The following is a 27,728-nucleotide window of genomic DNA, read 5'->3' on the forward strand; positions in this document are numbered from 1 at the left end:
ACAAAAGACTGTATTTACATGGAAATGGTAATAAAAGCTTGAAGGGAAATGAGGCAGGGAGGTGGAACGGATGGTGATGCATGGGGCTGTCATCATTGTTCTTACTGGGTGATCACTACAAGGGATCCTGCGAGATGTTACTGACAAGTAGGCATTTGAGCCAAGACCTGAAGGAAGGAGGGAGACCACCACATATGTGTCCAGGGAGGATTCAAGGCAGAGGGAAGTGCTAATGCCAGGCCCTGGGGCAGGACATTCTTGAGAAAGTAATGGACAATCCACAGAATGAGAGACTATTTTCCCCAAATCATATTTCTGAAAAGAGCCTTTTATCTATAATATATAATTTCTAATACATACTGCTCCAAAGAAGATATACAAATGGCCAACAAGCGTATGAAAGAAGCTGAATATCAGGGAAGCGCAATCTAAAACCACAAGGAGATTCCACTTCAGTGCCATGAGGATGACTATCATCAAAAAGACAGACGATGACAGGTGTTGGCTATAATGTAGAGGTAAATTGGAACTCTCATAGTCTGCTAGTGGAAATATGTAAAACGGTGCAGCCACTTTGGAAGCAGTCTGGAGTTTCTAAAAAGGCCAACCGTAGTTTCCTTATAACCCAGCCATGACAACCTCAGGCATGCAGCTGTGAGAAATAAAACATAGATCCCCAAAAAACTGGCATACAAATGTTCACAGCAAAATTATTCCTAATAGAAAAAACAATACAAATTATTTGGACACCAGTTCACGTAACCTGTCTTCATCCTGAGGCGCAGCCCCGCCCCAGACCACAGGAGCCAATCCGCGCGCTCGCTGCCAGGACAGGCCCCGCCCCAGAGCCTTCTTCAGCTGAGCCACTCCCTCCGCCTACCGGCCCGCCCCTTGGTCAGGCGGGGAAGCCGCAGTTGGCAGTTGGTCTTAGCAGCCAGCGGTTTCGACGCGCGGCAGCTCTTCCGAGGCGGCTGCTGCGGAGGCGGTGGCTGCAGCGCGGTACCTCCGGGAGGCGCGGCGTCGGCCGAGCGGCGGCCGCGAAGCGTTGAGCCCAGCGCGGCGGCGACGGCGGCGACGGGCGCGGGCCCCGAGCTGGTCCGCGGGCAGGTGTTAGACGTGGGGCCGCGCTCCAGCAGCCTCAACCGCGAGGGCTCCTACCGCGTGGTGTGGTGAGTGTCCGCGCCCCGCGTGCCGGCCGCGCCCGCCCGGCCTCCCGATGGGCCTCGTTGGATGCAGCAGTGGCGTCGGGCCCAATTCGAGACCCAGACCCTGGCTGGACCAAAGCCGGGCTGCCCTGTCGACCGCGCGCCAGGGGTCTCGGGCGGGGCCGGTCCGCTTGGGACGGGGCGTTACTTGCGGCGCTTCCCGGGAGGTCCTCGCTGGAGCACGGAGTGGGGGAGGGGCGCGGGGGTCGGAGACCGAGATCCGGGAACCCCGGGAGCCCCGGGACGGGAACGGTCCCCACCCCAGGGTGCTCGCCTCGCGGATTTCCCTTGACGTCACCATAGTGAAGCCACGAAGTACTTCGGATGCTTGAGGAGGCGGCTGCGGTCTGGAAAGTGGTTCTCAGCGGCGCGTGTGCACAACCCCGAAGTCACCGTCTTGTTTTCTCCCCTCCCTTGCCTTTTGCGCAGACGGCTTTGGTTCAGCACCTTCCGTGGTGCCGGGGTGCTCCCCTGCACAGGCTCTCTAAAAGGCATTTAGTGGCACCAGTGTGGGTGTGGAATGTCTCCATCTTCAACTGTTTAAGTGGATTTGGGCATGGTACTGTTCGCGTTTCAGGAAGAGTAAGTCAGCATCGCTGTTGTGATTTATTTAAGGAGTCTTTTGGAGGTGGGCCTAATTTGACTTTTCCCCTCTTTTACCAGGCATAAGCTCTCTTACTAGCATAAAGGTTTCCAGAGGTTTTAGCACAATGACTGTGGACTTTCCCTGTTAATGCTTATGTGGCCAGTGTGTATGCGGCTCTGATGGAGTTCTTGCAGAACCACATGCAGGCTGCCTTTGTCTGGCTCCAGATCCCTCAGAAGTGTTCGTGGGATGGGGTTCGTGGTGTTTTTTTGTTTTTGTTTTTGTTTTTTTGTTAGAACCAACTACCTGTGGTATTTTGTGCTGATGCAGACTTGTGGAGGTGTAGGCTTCCTTACGCCTAACCTTCATGTGAGTGTGTCTTTTGTGTTGAATGAAGGAAGCAGACTATGATCACTTCATATCAGGTACTGTGCTAGGTACGTTATCTCATGTTACCTGAACAGCCACCCGCAGAGAGGGAAGGGCAGGGCTAGCTCTATTTCAGATGAGAAAGTGTTTTGAGGTGAAGCCAGTTCTGAAGGTGCCACAACTAAAGAGTCAGACTTGAGATGGTAGACTGGGATCCTGTTTCAGTTGCCAGAGCTCTTTTCATTACTCCCTATTTCCTTAGTGTTATTAATAATTTTGAAATTTTAGCATATTTTACTCTTACAAGCAAATTTATTTCAGAAACATTCAAATTTTAACGGTAATAATTTTAGAAATACATAGAGGGAATATTTTACCATGTATGTTAGCTAGGTACAAAGACTAGTTAAAATACTTGAATATTTGCATTCTCTTCAGGAGCGGAGTGCTTCACAGTACACAGCTATGAAGATTCACGTGAACTCAGTAGGCTAGGAGCCATAAGAGGAATTAAATTAGGTCAGGCCTAAAAGAAATAAGGTCCTAGAAGGTAACAGAAAGATGGTACTGCCCACAACATCACTTATCTGGAGTAAGTCTGACTGCTGTGCACCTGCTGGTATGTCTGCTAGTCACCAGGTCTTGTTGTGAGAGGCTCGGAATTGCCCATCACATCCTTGGGCCCTTAGAAAAAATTAATGCTTAAATGTGTACTGAAAAAGTCTAATTTAATGACATCTCAGTCAAAAATTTTTTTTTTTAATCTGATGAATTTGTCCTAGCCTGAAGATGATTTAGATCTGGTAACTTTCTATCTCGGCTGTGGACTTAAGTGACTTAAGTCTCTATTAGGTGAAATGTCAAGTCCACTTACTAAATATATAATTTTCCTTTCTTAAGAAAGATCCAAGTACAAACAATATTGGAATTAGAATCCTGGGACCAGATTATAACTTTTTACCTTCACGTTGATGGTACTTCATATAACAGTTTAATTTCCATTGTGCATTATTAGTATTTAGTAAATGTTGGTTAACAATGCTGGGTTTTTGAAGTATTTCTTGATTGAAATATTAATAATATTTGAAGAACTGATATTTTAAAAAGCTTAATGTTTACAGAAGGACTTAAATTTTAAGGAAGAAAAAATGTTTTTAATTTTCTGAATCTGTTCATCAGGAATTTTGCCTTTTCCATGAAAAGTCCTTTCCTAAACTTTATGTAGGGGATATAAAGAGTGGAGTTTCAACTGAGCCTTTCTGAGTGGTGCGATTTTGATAGAAAGATAATAGGTGCGAGTGACAATCTAAGCTATGGGATCCAATCCTGCAAAAGGACTTAGGTGGCAAATTGTGGAGGACTCTGTAGGCAGAAAGGAGTTTGATTTTATGTTTGTGCAATGGAGAAGCATCAGAGTTTTTGAAGAGAGGCAGGCACATGATCAGTTTTGAAATTCTGGGAACCTCTAGGTTGACACAGGTGGAAATGACAGGAGGAAACTGAGGTGGGGAATCAGCTAGGCTAGTGACCTTCTAAAGGTGAAGTGAGGTAGCGGTGTGGAGGATGGAGATGTTAGAGTCAATAATGGGCTCTTGTCAGAGGTGTGGTGGACTTTTCATCATGGCAGGTATGGGATGCAAAGGATGATGAGGTCTTACAGGGTAAGAGGCTTAAGAGGTGGGATATGGATTTGGGAGAGATTCTGAGACAGGACCTGGTGATGTGGTATGGGGAAGGTTGTTAGTTGCAAGGCTTCTAACTTAGGGACATGGTGGTGCCATTATTAGAGGAGGAATACTGTAGGCAGAGGAAGTTTGTTAAGGAGAATTAGTGAGTTCTGGTTGGACTTGTTAAGTTTATGATGCCAGTAGGTCCTTTGGGTTGTATCCACAAGGTATCCTGGAAATAAGAGGAACATAGAATCTGGAGATGAAAATTTGTGTAAGTGGTAGTCTGGTGTACAGGAACACAGATTCTTATTTGAGATCATTGGTTAGGTGAAATTGCATTCATATATGCTGTGTGTTTATCTTTCCAGTAAACGATCCATATCATTTGTAGATTTTCAAAGGGTTCATATCCCAGAGAAGTTAAGAACCAGTGAGACAGAACAGAAAGACCAAAGAAGAAGCCTTGGCAAGCAAGTAGTTCTAGGAGATGGGAAAGGAAGAGGAAGCTTAGGACTGGTGAGATGTATAAGACCAGAGAAAAGGGGAAAAAAATGGCATGAAAGAGAGAAGTTTAAGCTGTATGCTTCATCATCTAATTAAGGTAACCATCTATGTTGTATAAATCCAGCTTGAAACATTTTCTGAATGTAACTGAGAGGTCGTGGGGTCATCTCCATAGATCTGATAATTGAAGGCTTGAGAGGGGACAAATGAGAAAAAATGTGTGAGCTGAGCTGAAGGAATGCCTGAGTTTAGGTGTCCTTAGTGGGCAAGCTACAGAAGAGGAGGAGGAGGAGGTGTGGTCAGAGGCCAGAGACCTGGGAGTCCACATTGTCGGAGGAGCCAGGGACATAGTGGTCACTAGGGATCAGTCCTGAGGACTGTAGAGAGCACAGTGCAGCTGGAAGATAAGCTGTTGGATTTGTTGACTTTCAGCTCTCCTCAAAAAAACATAGTTTTAACAAAAATTTGTCGTGCTCATATTCCTGATGGCGCAGTATCTGGTCCTGTTAATGTTTCTGTGATCACAGCAGGCTGGTAAGAACTAACATTTAGTCAATGTTTTCTGGTATTTTTTTAAGCATATATTCATTAGTCCTCTTAACCACACTGCAGGGGTGGTTCCTTTCGGTAAGTGGGAGTCTGAGACACAGCGAGGTTACTTAATTTGCCCACAGATACCTAACTAGGAAGTGGTAGAGCATCTGTGTCTGCTTCCTAAGTGATACTCAGCCAAAGATTAGAGTTGAGAAAATGCATGCTTTCAATAGCAGAAAATATCTATTGTCTGCTTTTCCCATGGTTTGCTTTTTAGCCTTTTAAAGCCTTTCATGCAAGCTCATTCACTTAGAATTCATTCAGCACCAGTTCTCTGCAAGGACTCACGTGGCCTCTGCCCTTCAGTAGCTCTTGTTCCAGACAATGGGGTGCAGTTGGGCAGGAACACAGAAGCCCCTGTAGAGTGCCGTGGGTGATAAAGGCCTGAGTGGCGTGCGGCTGTCTGTGTCTGGCTTCACAAACCTTAATGCTGTGTGTTGGTGTCTGACTGGGAGTTTGCTGTGAGACGTGCACTCCGGCTAGAGGAGAGTGCACACGCCGAGGCACAGCAGTCTGAACACGGCACAGCTGGCCAGGAAAACCAGGAGTTGTCTGAGAAGTGAGGCTGTGGGTGGGTGCCTTGGGGAGAAAGCTGGAGTGGAGGCAGCTGGGATGGGTGGGGCCAAGTTCTGAGGGGCTTTGTTTTCTAAGGAGTTGGGACTTGATTTGGTAGGGGAAGGTCCCCGAAGGATGCCCTTTTTCTGCTGGTTCCTCATCCAATTTTGTGTTTCCCTCTTTGTCTCTGTGACTTTCTACCTGCTGCACTTGTCTCTTCTGTCTACTTATTTAGGGCTACTTAGTGGGTGTGATTTTTATCCAGTCTCCACAGGAATTTTGAAATGTATGTGGGTTTTGTTTCACTTTGTTGTTGCATTGATTGGAAGTGTTATTGGCCTCCGGTGTGTATGTGGTGGAGGTGGATGTGCCAAATGACCTGCATGCAGTTTGCATGCAGCACACTCAGTTCCTGCACCAGAGGAGCGTCCTGTTTAGGTACCAGTGGAGTTTCCCTCCAGCCCATCCTACAGAGGTGCTGGGCCCTAGTGAGGTCCTGTCTTCCTCTGACATTCGTCTCCTCCATCAACCTGTCCTTACTACTTTCACCTCTAGCCCTCCGTCCATCCCTCCCTGGGACTTTGCTGGGTATTGGTACCACCTGTTTCAAAAGCAGGACCAGGAATGATATAAGTCATCTACAGAGGCTCCAGGCCAGATTCCTAGTTGTGCTGGTTTAGCTGTTAATTTGACTTTTAATAAAGAAGTCTCTTGTCTGGTTTTCAGAGCTCAGAGATGGGATGAGACCATTTTACATGAGCAACAGAAAATCCAGAGTTTCTGAACAGTTTTGAGTGAAAGTAAAATGCAAACAAAATTCATTTTGATATTAGTAACATCCCTAATAATGTGCTTCTGGTGGTTAGCTATAATATATATGCCATTCTGGTGAATTGAATTTGTATGTTCTCAATTCTCAAGTATTAATAAAAATACTTTAATGAAAAGCATCCTGGTTGAGTTTTCCAGAAACTATAGTTTATTCCTCACCTTGCTTGCAGTAATGTACCTACTAAGTAAAAATCAAGCGATTCCCCCAAAAACATCTCAAGCGACCCCACCACACATCCAGCCTGCTCTGCCCACCCACCTGCCTGACCCTGAGATGCTGTTTCTTCCTTTTTGCTTCTCTTTTCTCTTTCACTTCTTGAGGCTTCCATACATTGGAAAGCCAACAGGATAGATGTTCTCCAGGGTCCCCCAGATGCTCAGTCTTAGGGCAGGCTCTGGCCTCTGAACCCATCCGTGACTGGTAGGAGCTGGGGATGGGGTGTAGGGGTGTAGTCTGCAGGACTTCACCATGACCAGCTGACTAGGATTAGTTGCAAGCTTGCCTTAGGTGCTGTGGTTTCAAAGTCCTTTTCATCCTCACCTTTGAGATTTTATTTTTTTTCACTACACAGATAAGGAAACCAGGTCTCAGGTAACTTGTCCAGGGTTCACAGCCCGTATATGTATAGCAGAAGTGGGATTTGTCTAGACCTCAAAACCTGTCATTATTCTTTTTTTCCTGTAAACTACTGTAGACTTTCCTCTGTTATAGCGAGTTACCTGAAACGTGCTTCTTCCAGCCTGGTTTCCTGAATGTATTGTCACCAAAGTATAAAATGATGATTGTCATGGCAAACTTGGGCCTGTTGTGGAGATGGAAGAAGGAGGAACCAGAAACGTGGAATGGGTGAGGAAGGTAGGGTCAAAGCAGCTACATTTTTATCAGAAGGGTGTTTATCAGTGTTGATCCTTCTCACTCGTCCTACGTACCTCCACCAGTTTCTTGATTTTCATTCATTTAGGAATGATACTGAGCGTGTACCTGACCTGTGTGCTAAGCAGTACGATCGAAGTGGTTTTTATTTTTTGGTGCTTACAGTCTAACAGGAAAGTAATCACATTTACTGAAAATGATGAGGTGCACAGTGCTTCCCTTTATACCCATAAAAACTGGAGCAAAGCTTTGAGGAGTAGTCCAGGCTGGTTTCCTGGAGGAAGTGCTGTTTAAGCTGGGACCTGGAGAATGACTTAGAGCTAGCTGAGTGAAAGAGAGGGAAGGGTGCTAAAGTGTTTCAGGCACTACATGTGGGAAATAGATGGTAAGAAGGTAGGAACTAAAAACTAGATCAAACCAGCTGCTCCCCACCCTTTGTACATTTACAAAATCTTCTTGTATCCTGCATCTCTGCACAGCTGTTTTTGTTTGTTTGTTTCTTCTCTTTTCACTTTTACCACATCCCATGCACTTGGCAGAAGAGAGCTGACCCTCGCTCCCCAGATATTTTTGTCTTCAGAGCAGTCTGATTCCTGGGGGAGAGAGTCTGATCCAGCCTGGGATAGTGTTCACCACTGGTCTGGGAACCTGAGGCCCAGGTGGAGTCATCTGATAAGGCTGAGCCTCTCTAAGATGGTGCAGTGAGGTGGGGGTGGTCATGAGATGTCTCCCGCTGGCCTCTGACACTTACCAGGGTAGCTATTGGTGCTGCTTCCCCGGCTCTTGTGCTGGGCCGAGGCCTGCTGATGGGGGCTGCGGGGGAGGAGAAGAGGGGAGGGCAAAGTCATTTAGGCAGGAGAGGGGCTTTGGGCTGCTTTTAGGGTGCTTCTGCTTTCCTGTCTCTGGCAGTATGGGGGTGGCAGCCAAACTGGGTGGCGTTCTTTACAATGTATTTAATATTTGATACGTATCTAACATGTGAGTTATGCAGCCTTACCGTAAACACCCAGGAACCCACCACCCACTGACTGACTTCACACCAGATTGTCGGAAGCCCATGTTCTGATCTCTGGCTGGGAATCTGTATAGTAGAGCAGGGAATAGTGTGGGTTCTGGACACCTGTATGTGACCTGAGCTTGTTTTTCTCTCCTGTAGAGAGGGGTAGCGATACCCACCTCAGGGTTGGGAGGATTGAATGAAACACATCGGTGAGTGCTGAGCCCTTGGCCTCGGGTTAGTGCTCTAGTTGTTACTCCCTGGAAGTGAGCGGGCCTGGTGAGACCAGTGTCCTCCCTCCCCTCAGTCTCTTGGACATCGTCCTGGAGTGTGAAGCAGAGTCTGTGGAAGTGAGACTGTAAGACTTGTGTCACAGTGTTATGTGGGCTAGGGCAACATCCTCTCCTGGTGAGATTTATCACTTAGAGCATCTTCTCTGCCTGGCCCTGGCCCATGTTCCTGCCCACCCTGAGGAGAGCTGCAGGTGGTGTAGGAGACAGACTGATAAGGAAATAGATAACTGTGTCAGTTGGTGAAAACACTGATACGAGATAATTCTGGACAGAACCACTAACTCCACCTGGGCTTCCCAGTTTGTAGTTAATTCAGCAAGTGGTGTCGGTATGCATTAGGACACGTACTAGTTGTTCAGCTACTTCAGTGAATAAAACACCTAGTCCCTGGGAGGCTCATGGACAGTATATGCCTGGCTTAGAGTGAGCCCATTCCATAGGTTGTTGTTTGGTTTTGCTTATGTTTTCCCTTGCTGTGCAAAAGCTTGTAAGTTTAATTAGATCCCATTCATTTGTTTTTGCTTTTATTTCTGTTTCTTGAGTAGACTGCCCTAGGAGAACATTGCCGAGATATATGTGAGATAATGTTTCTCCTATGTTTTCTTCTAGGAGGTTTATTGTGTCTCGTCTTATGTTTAAGTCTTTAATTGATTTTGAGTTTAGTTTTGTATATAGTGTGAGGGAGTATTCTCACTTCACTGATTTATGCTGCTGTTCAGTTTTCCTAAAACCATTTGCTGAAGAGACTGTCTTTATTCCATTGTATGTTCTTGCCTCCTTTGTCAAACATTAATTGACCAAAACCTTGTGGGTTCATTTCTGCACTCTCTATTCTGTTCCATTGGTCCATAGGTCTGTTTTTGTATCAATGCCATGCTGTTTTGATGACTGTAGCTCCGTAGTACTGTCTGAAGTCAGGGAGGATTATTTCTCCAGCCTCGTTCTTTTTCTTCAGTAGTGCTGTGGCAATTCTAGGTCTTTTTTGATTCCATATAAATGTTATTATTATTATTTGTTCTAGTTCTGTGAAATATGCCCTGGGTAATTTAATAGAGGTTATATTAAATCTCTATGTTGCCTTGGGCAGAATGACCATTTTAACAATATTGATTCTTCCAATACAAGAGCATGGGATATCTTTCCATTTTGTTAAGTCTTCTTTAATTTCCTTAATCAATGTTTTCTAGTTCTCTGTGTATAAGTCTTTTACCTCCTTCGCTAGATTTATTCCTAGGTATTTTATTACTTTGGGTGCTCTTTAAAAAGGGACTGTTTCTTTACTTTCTTTTCCTATTGATTCATTGTTACTGTAAATAAATGCAACTGATTTTTGTACATTAATCTTGTATCCTGCTACCTTGCTGAATTATTTGTTTAGTTCTAGTAGTTTTTGTATGGAACTTTTAGGTTTTTCTATCTATAGTATCATGTCATCTGCATATAGTGACAATTTTACCTCTTGTTTTCCAATTTGGATCCCTTTTATTTCTTTTTCCTTGCCTGATTGCTGTGGCTAGGACTTGAAGACTGTTGAATAGGAGTGGTGAGAGTAGACAACTTTGATGGCCCCAGATTTTAGTGGGAAAGTTTTTAATTTTTCATCTTTGGGTACTAAGCTGGCTATAGGTTTGTCATAAATAGTTTTTATTATGTTCATATATGTTCCCTCTATACCCACTGTGGTGAGAGTTTTTATCACAAATGGGTGTTGAATTTTATCAAATGCTTATCCTGCATTGATTGAGATGATCATGTGTTTTTTGTCCTTTCTCTGGTTGATGTGGTGTAATATATTGATTGATTTGCTTATGTTGAACCGTCCTTGTGTTCCTGGGATGAGTCCAGCTTGTTCATGGTTTGTGAACTTTTTTATGTGCTGCTGGATTCTGTTTGCTAATATTTTGTTGAGGATTTTTGCATCTATTTTAATCAGTGATATTGGCCTGTAATTCTCTTCTTTGGTAGTGTCTTTGCCTTGTTTTGGTATCAGGGTGATGGTGGCTTCATAGAATGAGTTTGGGAGTACTGTCTCTTTTTCAGTCTTCTGGAAGAGTTTGAGTAGGACTAGTATGAGTTCTTCTTTGTATGGTTGGTAGAATTCCCCAGTGAAGCCATCTGGTCTTGGACTTTTATCTGTAGGGAGGTTTTTTTATTGCTAATTTCATTTCATGTCTAGTGATCGGTTTGTTCAAGAGGTCAGTTTCTGCTTGATTCAGTCTTGGTGGACTGTATATTTCCAGAAACTTGTCCATTTCTTCTAGGTTTTTCACTTTGTTTCTATGTAGTTGTTCATAGTATCCTCATATGATATTTTGTATTTCTGTGATATTGGTGGTCCTGGATTTTTGTTTGTAGGAAGTTCCAAAATTTACTGATTCTTACTAGTTATCAGTCTGCTTTGGAGCTCTCTGGGCTTCCTGTAACTGGGTGTCTGTTTCCTTTTCCAGGTTAAGAAAAGTTTCAGACCTCGTTTCTTTAAATATGTTTTCTGCCCCCTTTTCTCTTCTCCTTCTGGAGCTCCTATAATGAGAACGTTATTGTGCTTGATGTTATGCCATTAATCCTCTTAGCTGCCTTCACTTTTTTTCCTTCCTTTCCCTTTTTGCTTCTATCTTTGAGGGAGTTCCTCATACCTGTCCTCGAGTTCACTGATTCTTTCTCGTGCTTCATCTATTGTATTTTTAAGTTCAATTATTGTGTTCTTTAGTTCTGTGACTTCTGTTAGGAACGTTCTTATATTTTCTAACTCTTTGTTTAAGTTCTCTGTCTTCATCCATTATTCTTCTGAGTTCAGTGGGCTTTATACGAGTGTACTTTGAATTCTTCATCAGGGTAATTACTTTTCTTCATTTCATTTTTTTGGGGGGGTTTTATTTTGTTCTTTCCTTTGGTACATTGTCCACAGTTTTCTGTGTTTTCATTTCACTTGACTCTGTTTGTTGGTTTCTATGCTTTAAGTAAAACAGCCACCCCTCCCAGTCTTGAAGAGTTCTGTGGGAGATGAACTTTGTCAGTTAGCCCTGCCTACTCTTGGTTGTCAATGAAACTGTGATTATCCAAGCAGCTAATTTTATTTTGACAGCTCCCAGCAGTTGAGGGTGTGCCAAGACCAGTCAGTATCTCAGAGGGGAGGATCTCAACACCAAGGTTCAGACTGATTGGAATCCATACCCCCCAGGTAACAGCTTTTGAAGAATATAAATATCGAGGCTTGGGACTGCCAATGTAGTCCCTGCTGGCCCCTAGAGCTAGGAAGTCTGGAGGTGTCCCCTGGAGAACAGTCACAAAGAACAGGGCTTCAGATAAGTATACAAGCTCCCTTCTGGGAAATGTCAGTGAGCTGGAGCAAGGCAGGCTGAGAGTGTAATGAAGGTGCCCCCAGCCTACCTTCCCTGAGAGCACCTCAGTAGCCTCCTGATGTGTGCCAAACCTGAAGCCTGCCTCCAAGTCCAAAGCTCTTGGACTAGAAAAGGAGGCCTTTTTTCACATAAAGGCTGGGGATGTGTCTCAGTCTAATGTGCAAGGCATGAAAGTGGTAGCCTGCCGGGAAGTGTGTCTCCAACTGTTACAGACCCATGGGACCGAGACATGCAGTCGGTCCTGGCCTCCAGAGCCAGGTGATCAAGGAGCATCCCCTGAGTGGAAGCCACAAAACCTGGGTCACCAGTGTGTAGACATTCCCTGCTTGGAGATACGCTCACTCTGCAGCCTATCAGAGGGAGAGTGCAAATATGGCTGGAGTGAGGCAGTGGGAGGGTGCAAAGATGACACCTTCTGAATAAAGAGGAGCAGAAGAAATGGGAAAAGATGAAGTAAGAAATATGGCAAGACAGAGGGAGAGCAGGGAAGATGGCACCTGCTGGCTGGAGCATAAAGCTGGCACCCAAAGGGAAGGGGAAAAAAAGATGGTACCTGCCAGTTTTATTAAGGCAGAGGGAGAGCAGGAGGATGGCACCCACCACCAGCCTCAGTCCCTGAGGAGTATCCCAGCAGCCCCTGCCCCTCAGACCAATGCTTTAAATTTTGGAAATGAGTCTCTTTCACATAAAGTGTGGGTGCTTTTCCAAGGGCCACTTCTGTACTTGGCCCTGGACCAAGAGCACAGGCCCTTTAAGAGGGGTTCCTGAATTCACCACATCCCAGTGGGTCTCACAGCCATGTGTCCTGAGGGTCTTGCAAGTCAGATGCTTTGGGGGTTTCTCTCTCAGTTGTCAGTCTTCAAAGTTTGAGTCCCCAGTGTAGGGGGTACAAACCGTTCACACCTCAGGGAGAAGTTCCATGTTTTGAGCTCCCTCCTGAGTGTGTGCACACCAGGGGTGGGGTTTCTGGTGAAACTGTGCCTCAGCCTTTCCCGCCTGCTTTGATGTGGTTTCCCTCTGGTTTGCCTGATGTGAAGGGGTTGCTCCACCATTTCTCAGGCTTTTCCCGAGGAAATTGTTCCACATATAGCTGTACATTTTGTGTGTTTGTGGGAGGAGGTGAATTCAGGATGTTTCCATGGCGCCACCTTGAAATCAAACCTATTGTATATGTTTTAAACTTTGGTTTTCAATTGCTCAGGTCACTGCTAGTATATGGAAGTATGATTAATGCTGTGTATTCATGTTTATGTATGGATCTCATATTCTGGGATCTTTCTAAAGCTATTTATTATAATTTATTATGAGTTTTCTTATACATTCCTTGGAGTTTTCTCCATAGACAATGATGTCATCTGTAAATAATGACAATTATATTTCTTCTTTTCTAATCGGTATGACTTTATTTCCTCTTTTGCTGTACTGCACTGACTAGAACCTGTAGTAAACTTCCAGACTGACAGAAAAGAGCAGACATTCTAACGTTGTTTTCAAGCCAAGAAAAGCGTTCATTCTTTCACCATTATAATGTGAGATGTGGGTGTTTTGCGGATGTTCTTTGTTAGGTTGAGGCAGTGCCCTTCTATTAGTTTCTGAGCATTTTTTATATGAATGGGTGTTGAATTTTGTTTAATGCTTTTTCTATATTAACTGATGTGACTGCATGGGTTGTCTTCTTTAGACTCTTCATAGGGTAGGTTACAGTGTTGATTTTTGACTATTGAACCAGGCTTGCATTCCTGGAATTGATTCCCCTTGGTGATTGTCTATTCATGTGGATGCTTATGGCAGGTATTCTTGTGAATTTCCTGCTGTAGGCTAAATTATGGTTCCCCAAAGGGGTCCATGTCTAATCACTTCTATGACAACGAGTGAGTGTTACCTTGTATGGCAAAAGGGAGTTTGCAGAAGTAACTAAGTTAAAAATCTTGAGATGAGTTTATCACAAATTTTCTGGGTTTACTTAGTATAAAAGGAGGTACACAGGAACTGAGTCAGAGAGACCATGAGATGATAGAAGCAGAGACTAATGTGATGCACTTTGAAGATGGAAGAAGGGGCCAACTGCAAGGATGACAGGCATCCTCTGGAAGCCAGAAAGGGAAAGGGAACAGATTCTCCTGTGAGGCCTCAAAAGCAATCAGCCCTGCTGACACCTTGACATCAGACTGCTGACCTGCAAAACATTACTATAATAAATTTGAGATATTTTAAGCTAGTAAATAGTAATTTGTAATTTAATGATACAGTTTGTAATTTGTAATACTTTACAATAATTTGTCATAACAGCCAGAGAAAATGAACACATTTATATTTTGTTGAGAATTTGGGTGTGTATCCTGGGGATATTTGTCAGAAATTTTCTTTTTTGAGCTGTCATTGTCAGGTTTTGGTGTTACGTTATGCTGGCCTTATAAAATAAGTTGGTACATAATCACTTTGCTTCTACTTGCTGAAACAGATTTTGTGGCATTCATATTATTCTTTATAAATGTTTGTGGTTTTCAAGGAATTTACCCACTTCATGTTTCTTCTCCCTGCTTTTCTTTGTGTGTGTGTGTGTGTGTCTGTATAATTTTTTTTGAAGTGTAGTCGGTTTACAATGTTGTGTCAATTTCCAGTGTACAATATACTGCTTTAGTCGTAAATGAACATACATATATTTACTTTCATATTCTATTTCATTAAAGGTTACTGCAAGATGTTGAATATAGTTCCCTGTGCTATACAGTATAAACCTGTTGTTTATCAATTTTATATATTGTAGTTAGTATCTGCAAATCTCAAACTCACAAGTTACCCGTTCCCTCTCCCTTCTCCTCTGATAACCATAGTTTGACCGCTCTGTCTGTGAGTCTGTTTCTGTTTTGTGGATAAGTCCATTTGCATCTTCTCCTTTAGATTCCACATTTAAGTGATATCATATAGAATTCATATTTCACTTTCAGGCTAATTTCACTTAGAATGCCCATCTCAAAGTCTATGCATGTTGTTGCAAATGGCATTATTTTATTCTTGTTTATGGCTTGAGTCGTATTCCATTGTGTAAATATACCACAACTTATTTATCCAGTCATCTGTCGTTGGACATTTAGGTTGTTTCTGTGTCTTGGCTATTGTAAGTAGTGCTGCTGTGAACATTGGGGTGCATGTTTCTTTTCCAATTAGTGTTTTCTCTGGATATATGCACAAGAATGGGATTGCTGGATCATAGGGTAAGTCTTTTTAGTTGTTTGAGGAATCTCTGTACTGTTTTCCGTAATGGCTGCACCAAACTGCATTCCCAACAACAGTGTAGGGGGGTCCCTTATAGGAGAAACTGTTTCATATGCAAATACAAATCTGTGTTGACACCAGTCCACACAGTTCCAGCCATGGGTGGGAAGGGAACAAATTGTAATTGTGGGGCCCCTTTGCAGACTCGTTAGTTCTTAAGGCCACAGCAAGATGGGTCATCCTCCCTCACCTGGACAAGATGCTCCCGCACAGAAATCCCACAAATCCCACAGCATCGCTGAATATCATTCCCCTTTTACACAACTTTAACAGGAACCCCGTGAACTTCCTTCAGCCCATTCCCCTTGTGTCCTTGGGATTAAGAGGGAGCTGCCTCTACCACTCCCCACATTGCAGTAATCCCAGGAGGCTAGAAGAGGCTCCCTCTACAGTGGTGCAGAGAGGCAAAAAGCCCTGTCTCTCAGGCCAGGTCTTCCCCATCTGGTCAGGACACCCAGACAGGACACCCTGGCCTGTCATCTGGCACCCTCAGGGAAGCTGACTGAAGCTCCCCAAAGACAAGGGCTGCCTCCAGGCTCCATTGTAGAGAACTGGTTCATGTCCAGAGGGCTGAAAGGCATGAAAACATCTCTCCATCCCTAGTTTGCTCAGGGGTTCAGATGATGATGGGATGCCCCACAGGCCCGTGGCCAATCAGGCTCGAGGGAAAAGGACAATGCAGGGGTCCCTGGGGAAAGTGAGAGCTGCAGGCTCCCAGGAGCAGTGTGAGGACCTCGTGTCAATGCAGAGGAAGAGCTAGTAAGCCCCCTGTGGATCTGTAGCTCCTGGGACCTCCTCAGCCTCCTTCTCAGGACCCCTCTCTGTAGAGCAGCACAGACAGGAATAAGACTACAGTGGTCTGAGATCATTTCCAAACAAAAGTGTCATTATTCACATTTTACATACATCACCCCAAGGTGCTGCTCCCACCCAGACCCACCTCACCCCGCCTCTAACTCCCCACCACCCCACCCTGGCCCTGATGGTCCCCCCTCCTTCCCTGCCCTTCTTCCCTGCCTCCCACATCAGCTGGGGTCAGCACTGAATGAGGAGGAGCCCCTAAGGTCCCCTGGGGACCCCCGGGGGGCTGGCAGTGGAGGGCTGGCCTGCTGTTCCCTACTGGCTGCAGTGCCTCTTTCTCCTCCTCCTCCCTGCGACAAACAGGTCACACCTCTGTTTTGCCTGTGAGGGGCGAACCAGCCCCAGAGTTAAGGCTGGCCTCCCAGAGACCCTGAGGTCAGGCTTGGGCAGGGACAGCTTCCCAGCAGACACGGGGCCTCCACTAGAGGTTGCTTCCTTGACTTGGCAGCTGGTGGAGGTGCTGGGCTGAGACCATTTCTCTGAGGGGAGGGGGCCTGGGGGGCCCCCCGACCTCCAGGGCAGACAAATCTCAAGGGCCCTGGGGCAGAGTTCTGGGACATCCCCCAGGGCCACAGGCTGTACTGAGAGGCCAAGAGGAAGGCCAGGCTGCGGAGCTCCCCCTTGTGCTCACTGGACCCATCCCTTGGCCCTGGGGCCTCCCTAAGAGGAGATGTCTCTCTGAGAACTGAAGCATCACTGGGTCCCAGGCTCCGTGCAGTGCGCTTTCGACCCTGGGGAGGCGAGAGGGGCTGTCCAGCCCGGAATGGAGGGAAACCGCGATGTCCTGGAGAGAGAATAAAGTCTTTGGTCCTGAACAGGCCATTGTCTGCTCAGTAGTGCCTTAGAAGTTCCTCAAAATCAGTGTCTGGTGGACTGTCTTTATCACTAACCCCTAGCTGGGGGCCTTGGTCATGTGTCTGGCATCTCGGCCAACATTAGACTCACGAGTACTTGAGTCCAAATGGGGTGCACTGTGGCTGGTGGGTGCCCGCACACCGAACTCTTTGTTCAGGTCCAGGAATCGTTTCTGCACCACCTGGTAGGAGGGAGGTGGACAGTGACTGGCCCCGCATATATGAGTGAGGGGATAAGCAGGGCTGGGCAGGGGGATGATGGCATTGGGGAGCAAGAAAAGGGGCATTGCCAGGACTCCAGTCAAAGTACAGACACTAGAGCACTCCTGCTGTCCTCCTGGGCCTTATTCCGAGCTGTGGGTCCTTCCTTTCCCTCTGGGCCCCCATCCTCTCCTTCCTATGGTCTTGCATTGTACCCAGTCCCTAGCAGGCCCTCCACAAGGCCAGGCCTTCCAGGCAGGGGAGAGATGAACAGAGCCAGGTGGGCCTCCTGTTCTGTGTTCCCATCCCTCCCCCAGCTGACCTGGGTCCTTGCCTCCCTTGGTTACCTAGGTGTCTCTCGCCTTCCCTCTTCTACCTGGGGTCCATCCCTCCCTTGTCTCCCTGAGTGTCCCTCCCTCCTCTGGCTCACCTCTTCAAGGGTGAGTCCTTCCTTCTTTTCCAACTCTTCAGCTAGGGCCAGGAGGTCCAGGTGTGGCCCTGGGGAAAGCAAGTCTATCAGGAATCAAGGGTGAATGACTGCCTCTACCTAAGAAGGAAGGAAGAGGCCTGGAGTAAATTTTGAGTCATGAATACCAGGAGGGAAAGTGAAAAACAGACCCACCCCATTGTCCTCCACAAGGTAGCCTGTTTTAAACCACCGAGGCAGTCATCTAGACACAGAGAGAGAGAGAGAGAGAGCAAGCAAGAGCACTCAGGGATAAGGATCAGAACTTAAGTCCCAAAGACCCAGCAGAACCCCAGTCCTGGGTGTTGAGAGTGCCAGTCCCTGGAATCTTGCAGCCCCCAGGCTCCAGGCCCAGCCCACCTTGGTGACGCAGGCTTCCTGGGAGCACAGCTTGTCAGTGTAGCCCAGGAGATCCGGGTCCGTGTAAGTCCCGTTCTCTTCCTGCTTCAGTTCATTTCTGTCCTCTTGGAATTCTGCATCTAGCTCCCCAGTGGCTGATGGGACAGGCCCCACCAGCTCCTCCATGGTGTCCACATGATCTTTCACAGCCTCAGGGGGCATCTCCTTAGGTGCCCTGGTCTCCCAGGGACACTGGGATGTGTGTAGCTTCCTGGGCACACACACTGGGGCAGAGCGGGAGGAGGAAATAAAGGTGAGGGGCTCCTGCGTTCAGCTCTTGACCATGCAGCACACATGTTGGTTCAGACAGTGTTTGAACAACATGGACGTGGGTATGGTTCGAGTCAAGGCCAACTGTATCTTCACCCACAGTGATGGGGAATGAAGAGATAGAGGTAAGGGAGCTTCTAAGAGTCACATGTGAGGAAGTGTGGAACCTCCAATTTTCCAAGTGTCTCCCCATCCAGCCTGCTTCTCAGGCAGACTGTATGTGGTGGCCATAGGTAGGGAGGCGGGAGTTTTGTAGCTGACCAAATCAGTGCCCCAGGGTGACAAAGGACTGCTGAGACCCCTCAGTGGCTGTTGAGGGTGAAAGACCAGTAACCCCCTTGAGGGAAAAGGACTGATGGGGGGACAGTGGCTGTCCCTAAGCCCCTGTTACCTTTGTGTTCATCTCCAGTGGGCACATAGGTACCTGGCTGAGAGCCTACTTTTGGGGCTGGGAACCCCCAAGGTTCTGGCTTTGGTGGGGCTGGAGGAGGCAGGCCCTGTACCCCCTTCATCCACTGCACCTGCTGAGTCTGCATCTCCTCCTTTGCCTCAAACTCCATGAATCTGAGGGGTGAGGGAGGCACAGGCCATGCTGAGAAAAAGGCTTGGGCTCTGAAGCCCACCAAGGAAGCAGAGACAGAGGCATTAGAAGAGGTTGTGCTGGATACAGTCAATGTCTGTGAGGTACAGTCCCCAGCGGGGAACTGCTACTGGGGCAGATACCAGGCCTGGGGACACCCCTGCCTCCCCAGCACCGGATGGCGTTCAACAGCATACACCCAGGTCACTGAATTGAAATGGGCCTGCATGGAAGGCATAGAGAGGAGATCAGGTAGGATTCACGTGAACTGTACTGAGAGAACTACCTGGATGTGACATCTTGTGTGACGGTGACTCCTGGGAGAATAGAAGCCCTGGAGGGCAGGGCTGTTGTCTGCTGGATGCATTAAATGATGGTTGTTCCTAGGAAAGCACCTGTCCCTAGTTGACCTTCCTATTTGAGAAATGAATGAGCCCAATCAGCCCCATCACACAGATCTGAGTGGACCTGGGACCCCACTTCACCCTCCCAGGGGTCCCTGCCCTCACTCTCCTACGACAGGGACAGCTATTGGACCACAAGTCCCTTTTGAAATGGGAAAACAGTTCCACCCAAGACCAAAGTCCCCGTGACCCAGAGGCACTGGGTTTCCTCTTGGGCAGGAGGACAATGACCAATTAGCCCAAACACATCCTTTCCAGCTGACGTTTCCAGGGGCAGGGCCCCAGGAAGCACTTTCCATGAAGGGCCCCCTCTGTTCCTGCCCTCCTAGGGCCTGATCCTCTCTTGACCCCAGTGTGCAGAGGGGAAAACTGAGGCTCACAGAGGTAGGGTGACAATCCCACATGTGACTGCTAGTAAGTGGCTGAGTCACCAATGTCCCATGAGAACAGAGTGCTCACCTTTGGAACAGAATGTCCAGCACCTGATGGGTGGTGGTGAAAGTTTATAGTTGCCCAAGAATGTGTGCAGGTAGGAGGGGTGGCCGCACAGGATGGCAGGCACCATGTTCACCACCAGCTTCTCCAGCCTGTGTCACTGGAGGCTCCACACCCTGTAGGTCTCATCCCTGCTCCCTGATGGTCCAGCTCCCCCCTGGGGTGGAAAGAGGAGAGACATGAGTCAGAGGCAGCACCACGGACCCCCAGAGGATTGGGGCTGGGGCTCAGACCAAATGGTTAAGCCTAAAGTTCTTGTGCCAGAGGTGGAAGAGGGAAGCCCTGAGCAGACTCAAGGTTCTCAGCATCACCAGTACAAGGGGCGGAGGGCGATGATTAAATGCATTAGTGTCTCAGATCATTGTGTCACTACAGCAGTGACAGCACCTCCCTGATGAACTACCTCATCCCTGTGACTGCTGCCACAACATCCCATTCTAGAGATGAGAAGACAGAGGCTGATCCCTGGGTGGGAGGGATCAGGGTCCTCAGGCCAACGTGGACACTTGGGGATGGAGGAGAAACAGGACGGTCTGTAGAAAAATGCATAAACATCCTTGACTTAACGTGAACTGAGATTCTGTCAAAGTCTCTTGAGATTCTGACTCGTATGAGGGCACTGACTTTGCATCTGGCCAAGGCAGGGCCTGGGTTGTGAGGGTGGGTGGGAGAGATGGGGAATCAGATTCCTTTGCCAGCAGGTCTCTAAGAGGGAGCCCAGGGGAGCAGCAGGGCAGCTCTGGGACCCGGGCTTCCTGGGTGTGGAGTCTCCTCACTCGCACTCACCCTGAGCCTGTCCTGGACTCTGTTGGTGTCGTGGGTCACCTGCCCTTCCTGCAGGGACATGGCATGGGGTAGTCTATGGACCAGGTCCTGTGAGGAGTCCTGCAAACACAGTGCCCAGCAGCCAGGCAGAAACCTCAGAGCCCTGTCTGGTTGTCCTGACTGGTTCTCAGACCCAAAAGACAGCTCCAGTCTCGACAGGCACACACCACTCTCTGCACAGACCTCCATCAGGGACAAAAAAGCTGACAACCTGAGGGGCTTGGATTCCCACTGGCACGGAGAAAAGGCCCCTCAGGAGTCCTCTTTCCCCCCTGCCAGCCCTGTCCTTGGGTGTGGCCATGATAGGACCACCAGGTTACCACATGTTCAATGGCTGGTTCCTGCCCAGAGGGGACACCTTCTCTCAAGTCCCCCTTCCCCCACATGGAGATGAGGGGAAGTGGGCCTGCCCAGGGAGGGCTCCCAGAGGAGGATGGTCCCAGATTGGCCTGCTCCAGCCTGCCCGGTGTTACCTTAAGTGATTGCCTCATAATAGAGCAGTGGTGTTGGGGTTGAGGGTTCAACCAACACCCACGGCCTCTCAAAAACCTCTCACTCCAGGGTTTCCTGGAGGAGAAGCCCCGAGAGTTCACGAAACAGAAAGAATATGTTTCTCTGTGAACTGTCTCCAGCCAAGTGAGGTTGCTGTGGGGCTGTCCCTAGAATGTGGGTGCCTGGTAACCAGGTTCCATTTCTGTTGGGGTCTGTGGTAAAGGAAGTGATGTCACTTCCTGGGGTCCACTTCCTTGAACCCCCTCCTCAGACAACACCTCCACACACTGCCCTCTGGGCTGCTGCCTGCTCACCCCCTTCTCGTCACAAACCCACCTCTTCCACAGTTACAGCAGCTGTGCCCTCTCCACGGCTCCCGGGGAGGCTCTGTGTGCAGCTGCGAGGAGAGGACTTGGCTTCCAGACTCAACTCCTCATTGTTACCTGTTCTACATCTTGGATTTATCCTGGTGTTTCTCCAGGATTGTCTCCCCATCTGCACAGTGGGGCTGACTCTAGTCGTACTTCTAGAGATGTCCTCAGGCGCATGTGCGGTAAGACCTGAGAAGTGTGGGGGTGGTGTCACTTATAGGTGATGCCTCCAACCCCATGATTTTTTGTCTTATAACCAAGCTCACATCTGTTCCAATCCTGATCCCACCCCATAGTCCTTAATGTCACTGTGCATGTGTGTCTATATGTTTGTGTTTCTATTTTTTCTTTTTTTTTTTTTAACATTTTTTATTGATTTATAATCATTTTACAATGTTGTGTCAAATTCCAGTGTTCAGCACAATTTTTCAGTCATTCATGGACATATACACACTCATTGTCACATTTTTTCCTCTGTGAGTTATCATAACATTTTGTGTATATTTCCCTGTGCTATACAGTGTAACCTTGTTTATCTATTCTACAATTTTGAAATCCCAGTCTATCCCTTCCCACCCTCCACCCCCCTGTTAACCACAAGTCTATTCTCTATCAGTTTATTTCTGTCCTGTATTTACGCTTTGTTTTTGTTTGTTTGTTTGTTTTTGTTTTTGTTTTTTAGATTCCACATATGAGCGATCTCATACGGTATTTTTCTTTCTCTTTCTGGCCTACTTCACTTAGAATCACATTCTCCAGGAGCATACATGTTGCTGCAAATGGCATTATGTTGTCAGTTTTTATGGCTGAGTAGTATTCCATTGTATAAATATACCACATTTTCTTTATCCAGTCACCTGTTGATGGACATTTAGGCTATTTCCATGTTTTGGCTATTGTAAATAGTGCTGCTATGAACATTGGGGTGCAGGTGTCTGTGTTTCTGTGTGTGTGCTGGTGCACAACTTCAAGCCAGTGCTCACTCTCTGTGTGGCCAGCAGAAAACTCCCCCAATGTGGGAGGGTTGGGCAAGAGCTTCCTGAGGTCTGAGGGTTTCTAATTTCCAAAGCAAACCGGATGAAAGGGGTTCAAGCCTTGGCCAGCAGGTCAGAGCCCCGTGACCCCAGGCCATTCAGGCAGCAGGGGCTGGAGCTGGGGTCACAGACTCACACAGTCTGGTTCCACTGTCCACACTCAGAACCACAGTGCTGGGGGCAGGGAGACTGTCCCCTTCATGGGCAAACAGCCTGGCAGGGTCATCTCTGGCTGGACACACAGTGGTCCAGGGACAGACGGGCAGTTGAAGGGTTGCTGTCACCAGAGAGATTTGACAGTCTCATTTGTTTCTACCTCTATGTTCCTGTCCTCAAATCCCTCTCCCCAAATTCCAGCCCCAGTATAAACAGTCACCTTCCCCGGGAACAATAGGATTTTTATCCGCTGGAGTAAGAAGACCCTCAGTCTCAGTGGAAATTCCCTGCTAATCAGCTTCTCCCAGTGATTTCATGAGGAAAGTGTATTAGATTTGATCTAACCTCCTAAGTGTCTAAGGTTCAGTCTGCCCCAAGCTGCCTTCTGGAACTCTCTTCCCACCCATTCCTCTGTCCATGCTGCAGCTTCATCTCCCCACCTGCTCAAACCAGAACCTGGGGCCCTGTCTGTTCCCTCTTTCTTCCTCACCCTACATGCAGCCAGCTCCTCCCCTGTCCCTGGGTTCCAACTCCAAGTGCATTCATCACCTCTCTGTATCTCCCTCCCCTCCCTGTCCAGGCCACCACTGACACTGTCCTGGATTCATGCTCTTTGCTTCCCTTTCTCACTCCCTCTGACCCAAGGGAGGGATGGTTGAAAGACAAATTTGTTCCTGTTACTCTGCTAACAGACAGGGAACCTCTCAGAGGCACTTTGGGGAAAAGCCCCAATCAGCCAGACCTGAAGGCCCTCCTCCTGCCAGCAGCCCACCTGGCCTTGCTGCCCTCAGTCCAGCCACTCTGGCCTCTGTCTGTTCTTCCAAGAACCACCCCTAACCCCTTCAAAAGCCCTAAGCTGGGAGCACATTGAGCACTTTACCTGGATGACTCCTTCTTCAGGATTACCTCAAATGCTGGATGTTGCTCTGCCTTGGGCCCTCAGCTCCTCCCCCAGGGCTCTTTCCATCAACCAGGGAGTCGTTATTGTAGTCTGCTGGGCCCCAGGGTTGGTTTGGGGAAATTTCAGGAACCTGGGATCCTGGGCAACCTCCCGGTGCCCAGCCCTGTGACTCCTCCTGCCACTAGCTTGCAGGTGACCCAGAGTGCTTTGTCACTCCCTGTCAACCTGGGAGAAGAGGCCCTGCAGCCCTCCAGAGCCCCTCCTCCCTGCTCATTTTCCAAGGTGAATTAAATGAAGGAGAAAGCCAGAGCAGTGGGAGGGGCTTTCAGATCCTGACCTGCCCATTACAAGCACAGCTCTTCTTTAGTTTCCTAGGTTGGTCTTCCAGGGCTCAGGGTTCCTAGTCACCTGGTTGCAATCCTCACTTCTTTTGTTTTATGATGTGGCTGGTACAACTTGCCTGGCACCATTCCAGGCACTGGGAATACTGCAGTAAATGAAACCTACAGAGCCTGCCTGCTTGGAGCTTACAGTCTAGTGTGGGGAGAGTGATCATTAATATGTTTACATCTCTGTTGGATCTGACCCCTGCCCTCTTCGTCCAGGTGCTACCCCATCTCTCCTTCCCTTTAAAGGAGACACTGTCAGAGGCTTGTCTAGACTCTGCTCTGACTGCTCTGATGGAATTATCTGTCTGTGAGAAGAGCATTCTGAGTGGAGCAAACAGCAAGCCACAGGGGTGTTCAAGGGATTCAGATAGTCCAGGGTGCTGGGGTGGGTGGCAGGGCAGCAGGGATGAGGCCTGGGACGGAACCCTAGAGAGAGGTGTGCTTCTGCTCTGCATGAGGGGGGGGCAGGAGGGCTCTTGGCCCAGGAGTGACAGTATAGACACCCAGTAACTGAGTCACTGTGGCTGCTGTGGCTGAGAACAGACTGCAGGGGACAAGAGAGGAGCCCCAGGTCCAGGCAGGGGTGATTGTGCTCTCAGGAGGCCAGGGTGGTGCTGGTGGATGGGTGAGAAGAGGTTGGATTCCAGGTCTCAGTTGAAGCTAGAGAGGTTAGGTTTTGTTGTTGGATTGGATGTGGGGTTTCAGGGAAACTCACAAGTTTCACCACATCAGAAAAGCTGGAACTGTCTGGGATGGGGGAAGGCTATTGGAGAAGCAGGCTTAGGGATGGAGAAAATATGTTAATAATTAAGATCAGCCAACAAATTAATAGTAATACTGTCTACAGCTTTCAAAATGTATTGCAGGAGTCAGGGAGAGAATGTTGACAAAATTTTAGGACAATAGGAAGCCAGAAAAAAGACATAATGTAAACATAAATACATTATCCAACTATAGAGCAGAGAATGTAAGAATGGACAAAAATTACGAAAACTGTATGCATCATGGTGTCGATGGAATAATTCGTGCATGTGCAACACATACACATACTAGAGAAAAACATACCAAAATATTAACCTTATATTTTTGGACTACAGAATGGCAGATGATGGAAGAAATTTTCACATGCTGAAATATGGATAAGTCATTCTGGCTTATACATGATTTGGCTTAAAGTTTATGCTAGCTACAACAGACTGTTTTGAGGGTTTCAAACATGAATTGTACATCTGCTTTAACTATGAAAGAAAAGAATGCATTCAAGAACAAAATGGATCAGTACCATACTGTTTTAATTATTGTAGCTTTGTACTATACTCTGAAGTCAGGGAGCATTTTTCCCTTAGTTCTGTTCCTCTTTCTTAAGATTGTTTTGTCTATTTGGATTCTTTAGTGTTTCCACACAAATTTAAATAATTTGTTCTAGGTCTGTGAAAAATGCCCTTGGTATTTTGATAGGGATTACATTGAATCTGTAGACTGTCTTGGGTAGTACTTAACAATACTAATTCTTCCAATCCCAGAACATGGTATACCTTTCCACCCATTTGTGTTGTCTTCAACTTCTTTCGTCAGTGTCACTATAGATGTGTTCCTATATTACTGAAAACTTGAATTTTCTGCACTGAATCATACTTGAGGACACCACCAGTCATTCTCAAAACAATATCTGCTAATAGTTGCTAGCTGTAACCTCATGGTCTCAGGGTCTCCCCTTGTAACTATGCAACCACTTTGGCCCATTCTTTGCTTAACAAACACCTTTACTTCTTGCCAGCTCCAATTCTAATTCTTGACAAACAACATATGTAATTTTGCAGTTTTTGCATGTATAAGTCTTCCCCATTTTGTGCTTCACCAGAACATAAACCAAGTGCTTCTCGATTCTTTGTCTCCCAAGCAACAATCCTCAGATTGGCTCAAATAAAACTGTTCTCTGTTCCTACTGTAAATTGCTCATTGATTATTTCCATTGATAAAAATAAATATATTTTCTTCTCCACATTTTTCCATGTTGCCTGATGTTCCATACTGAAATGTTAGCACTTCTCCGTTACAGACTCGGCTGAATTCTAACTTATGTCCTCTATAAGTTATATATATTTTTGACGACAGGAATCTTTTTTTTTTTTAATTTTATATTTCCTCAGTGCCTAAGAGACCACTGAGACTCGGGATGTGATTATTTCCTTTAGAAAGCACCTCCGGCTTCAGGGGCACAGAGAGAAATGAGAAATCAGGTTGAACTATGTTAACACAATTCAGGCACAAAATAATGAGGGTGCAGAGTTAGGGTAATGGCAGACGGAGTGAGGAAGGGGCTACCTGGGGCCTTTAAAAATTTGAATTTCACTTTATTTTCTTGACCATAGTACATCTAATTAGGTGGAATCTGAAAAATTCAGAACCGCGGAAAGCAAGTAAAAATCACCTGTAAGGCCAACCAACAAATCCGTATTTTTTTGGTTTAATTCTTAATTTTTGAATGTGTGTATTCTCACTCTTGTTTTCTCACTATATGCATTTATTTTAAATGATATTTTAATACATATTGTATTTCCAAGCAAATTAAGGTTATACTGTTTTGAATTTTATTTTTCACCTTCACATACGTTTCAGTGTTTTACAGCATGTTGCTAAAGAATTCTCCAGTATGTGATATTTAAAAATTCAGTGGGGGGTGGGTAATAGCTCAGTGGTAGAGCACGTGCTTAGCATGCACAAAGTCCTGGATTCAATCTTCAGTACCTCCATTAAAAAAATAAATAAAATAAAAATTGAGTGATTACCTATTTTAGAGTTCATTTAATCAGTTCCTTTTGTTGGACTTTTGCTTCAAATCTTATTTCATCTAGAAATGTGTACAGCTAAAAGGTAAGATTTTAAAGGGTCTAAGAAACAGACCCTTCTCACACCTGAAAATGTTAATTCGTTTCTTGAAGACAAATACTTAGTGTTTAAATTTCTCCAGATGTTCAATTAATTTTTTTCTGTTTCTTTTTTGCATTTTGTGTGTTGAGGTATTCAATTTTGTTCAAGTAAATAAATAAGTTCTGTTCATTGCAATGATACATAGAGTTTGCACATTGTGGTTAATCCATCCCGAGCTTTTTAGTATCTGGTGTGAGCCGTGAGGTTTAAATTTAAAAAATGCATGTAAACATCTGTCAGACTGTGCTTAGCATGTGCTCAGTATCCGCTACAAGTCTTGTCTTTTCCCCTTGGTTTCATCAGGCAGCTGCTTCTTTTGTTTGTTTTTAAGGAACCAGCCCTTAGATTTCTTTCTTAATTTCTCAATTCCCTCATTCATTCATAGTTGTTTTCATTTTTCCTTCTTTTACCTTCTTTTAGTATGTCTTACTGATCTCGTAGTGTCTTCATTTATTGAAAATTCAATTGCACACCTTCCGCACACCGGGCTTTGTGCCAGGTGTTGGGAATGCAGTGGTCAGCAGATAAAGATGCCCTGTCTCCAGGAACCTTATAGTTGAGCCCAGACTTTAATTCTCTTTGTTTAATAATAAAAGCATATGTATATACAGATAGATAGGCAGGTGTATGACTGTAGATATGGCTGTTTTCTGTAATTTTTGCTATAGAGTCATATTCTCATTATTGTGTAAATCTCTACTGTATAATGTTGAATCATAGAAAATTTTTGATATTCAGGATGAACCCAAAGAGGAACATACCAAGGCACATGGTCATCAAATTGACCAAAGTAAAGGATAAGGAGAAAATATTAAAATTAGCAGTGGAAAAGCAACAAAAAACATACAAGGGAACTCCCATAAAGTCATCAGCTGATTTTTCAGCACAAAATCTACAGGCCAGAAGGGAGTGGCTCGATATATTTAAAGTGATGAAAGAGGAAGACTTAAAACCAAGAACACTCTTTCCATCAAAAGCTTCACAGG

General features: G+C 46.3%; 1 protein-coding gene across 1 annotated transcript in view; it reads left to right on the top strand.

Annotated features, from left to right (window-relative positions):
• The window catches only part of LOC116156032 (uncharacterized), a 43,583-nt gene that overhangs the window by 10,661 nt on the left and 5,194 nt on the right, over positions 1-27,728 (top strand). The window contains exon 2 of the mRNA XM_064488636.1: positions 900-1,169. Within this exon, the coding sequence (XP_064344706.1) occupies positions 900-1,169 (270 nt within the window). The remainder of the gene's footprint in view (positions 1-899; positions 1,170-27,728) is intronic.

This window comes from Camelus dromedarius, chromosome 8 (assembly GCF_036321535.1).
Source record: "Camelus dromedarius isolate mCamDro1 chromosome 8, mCamDro1.pat, whole genome shotgun sequence".
NCBI lineage: Eukaryota > Metazoa > Chordata > Mammalia > Artiodactyla > Camelidae > Camelus > Camelus dromedarius.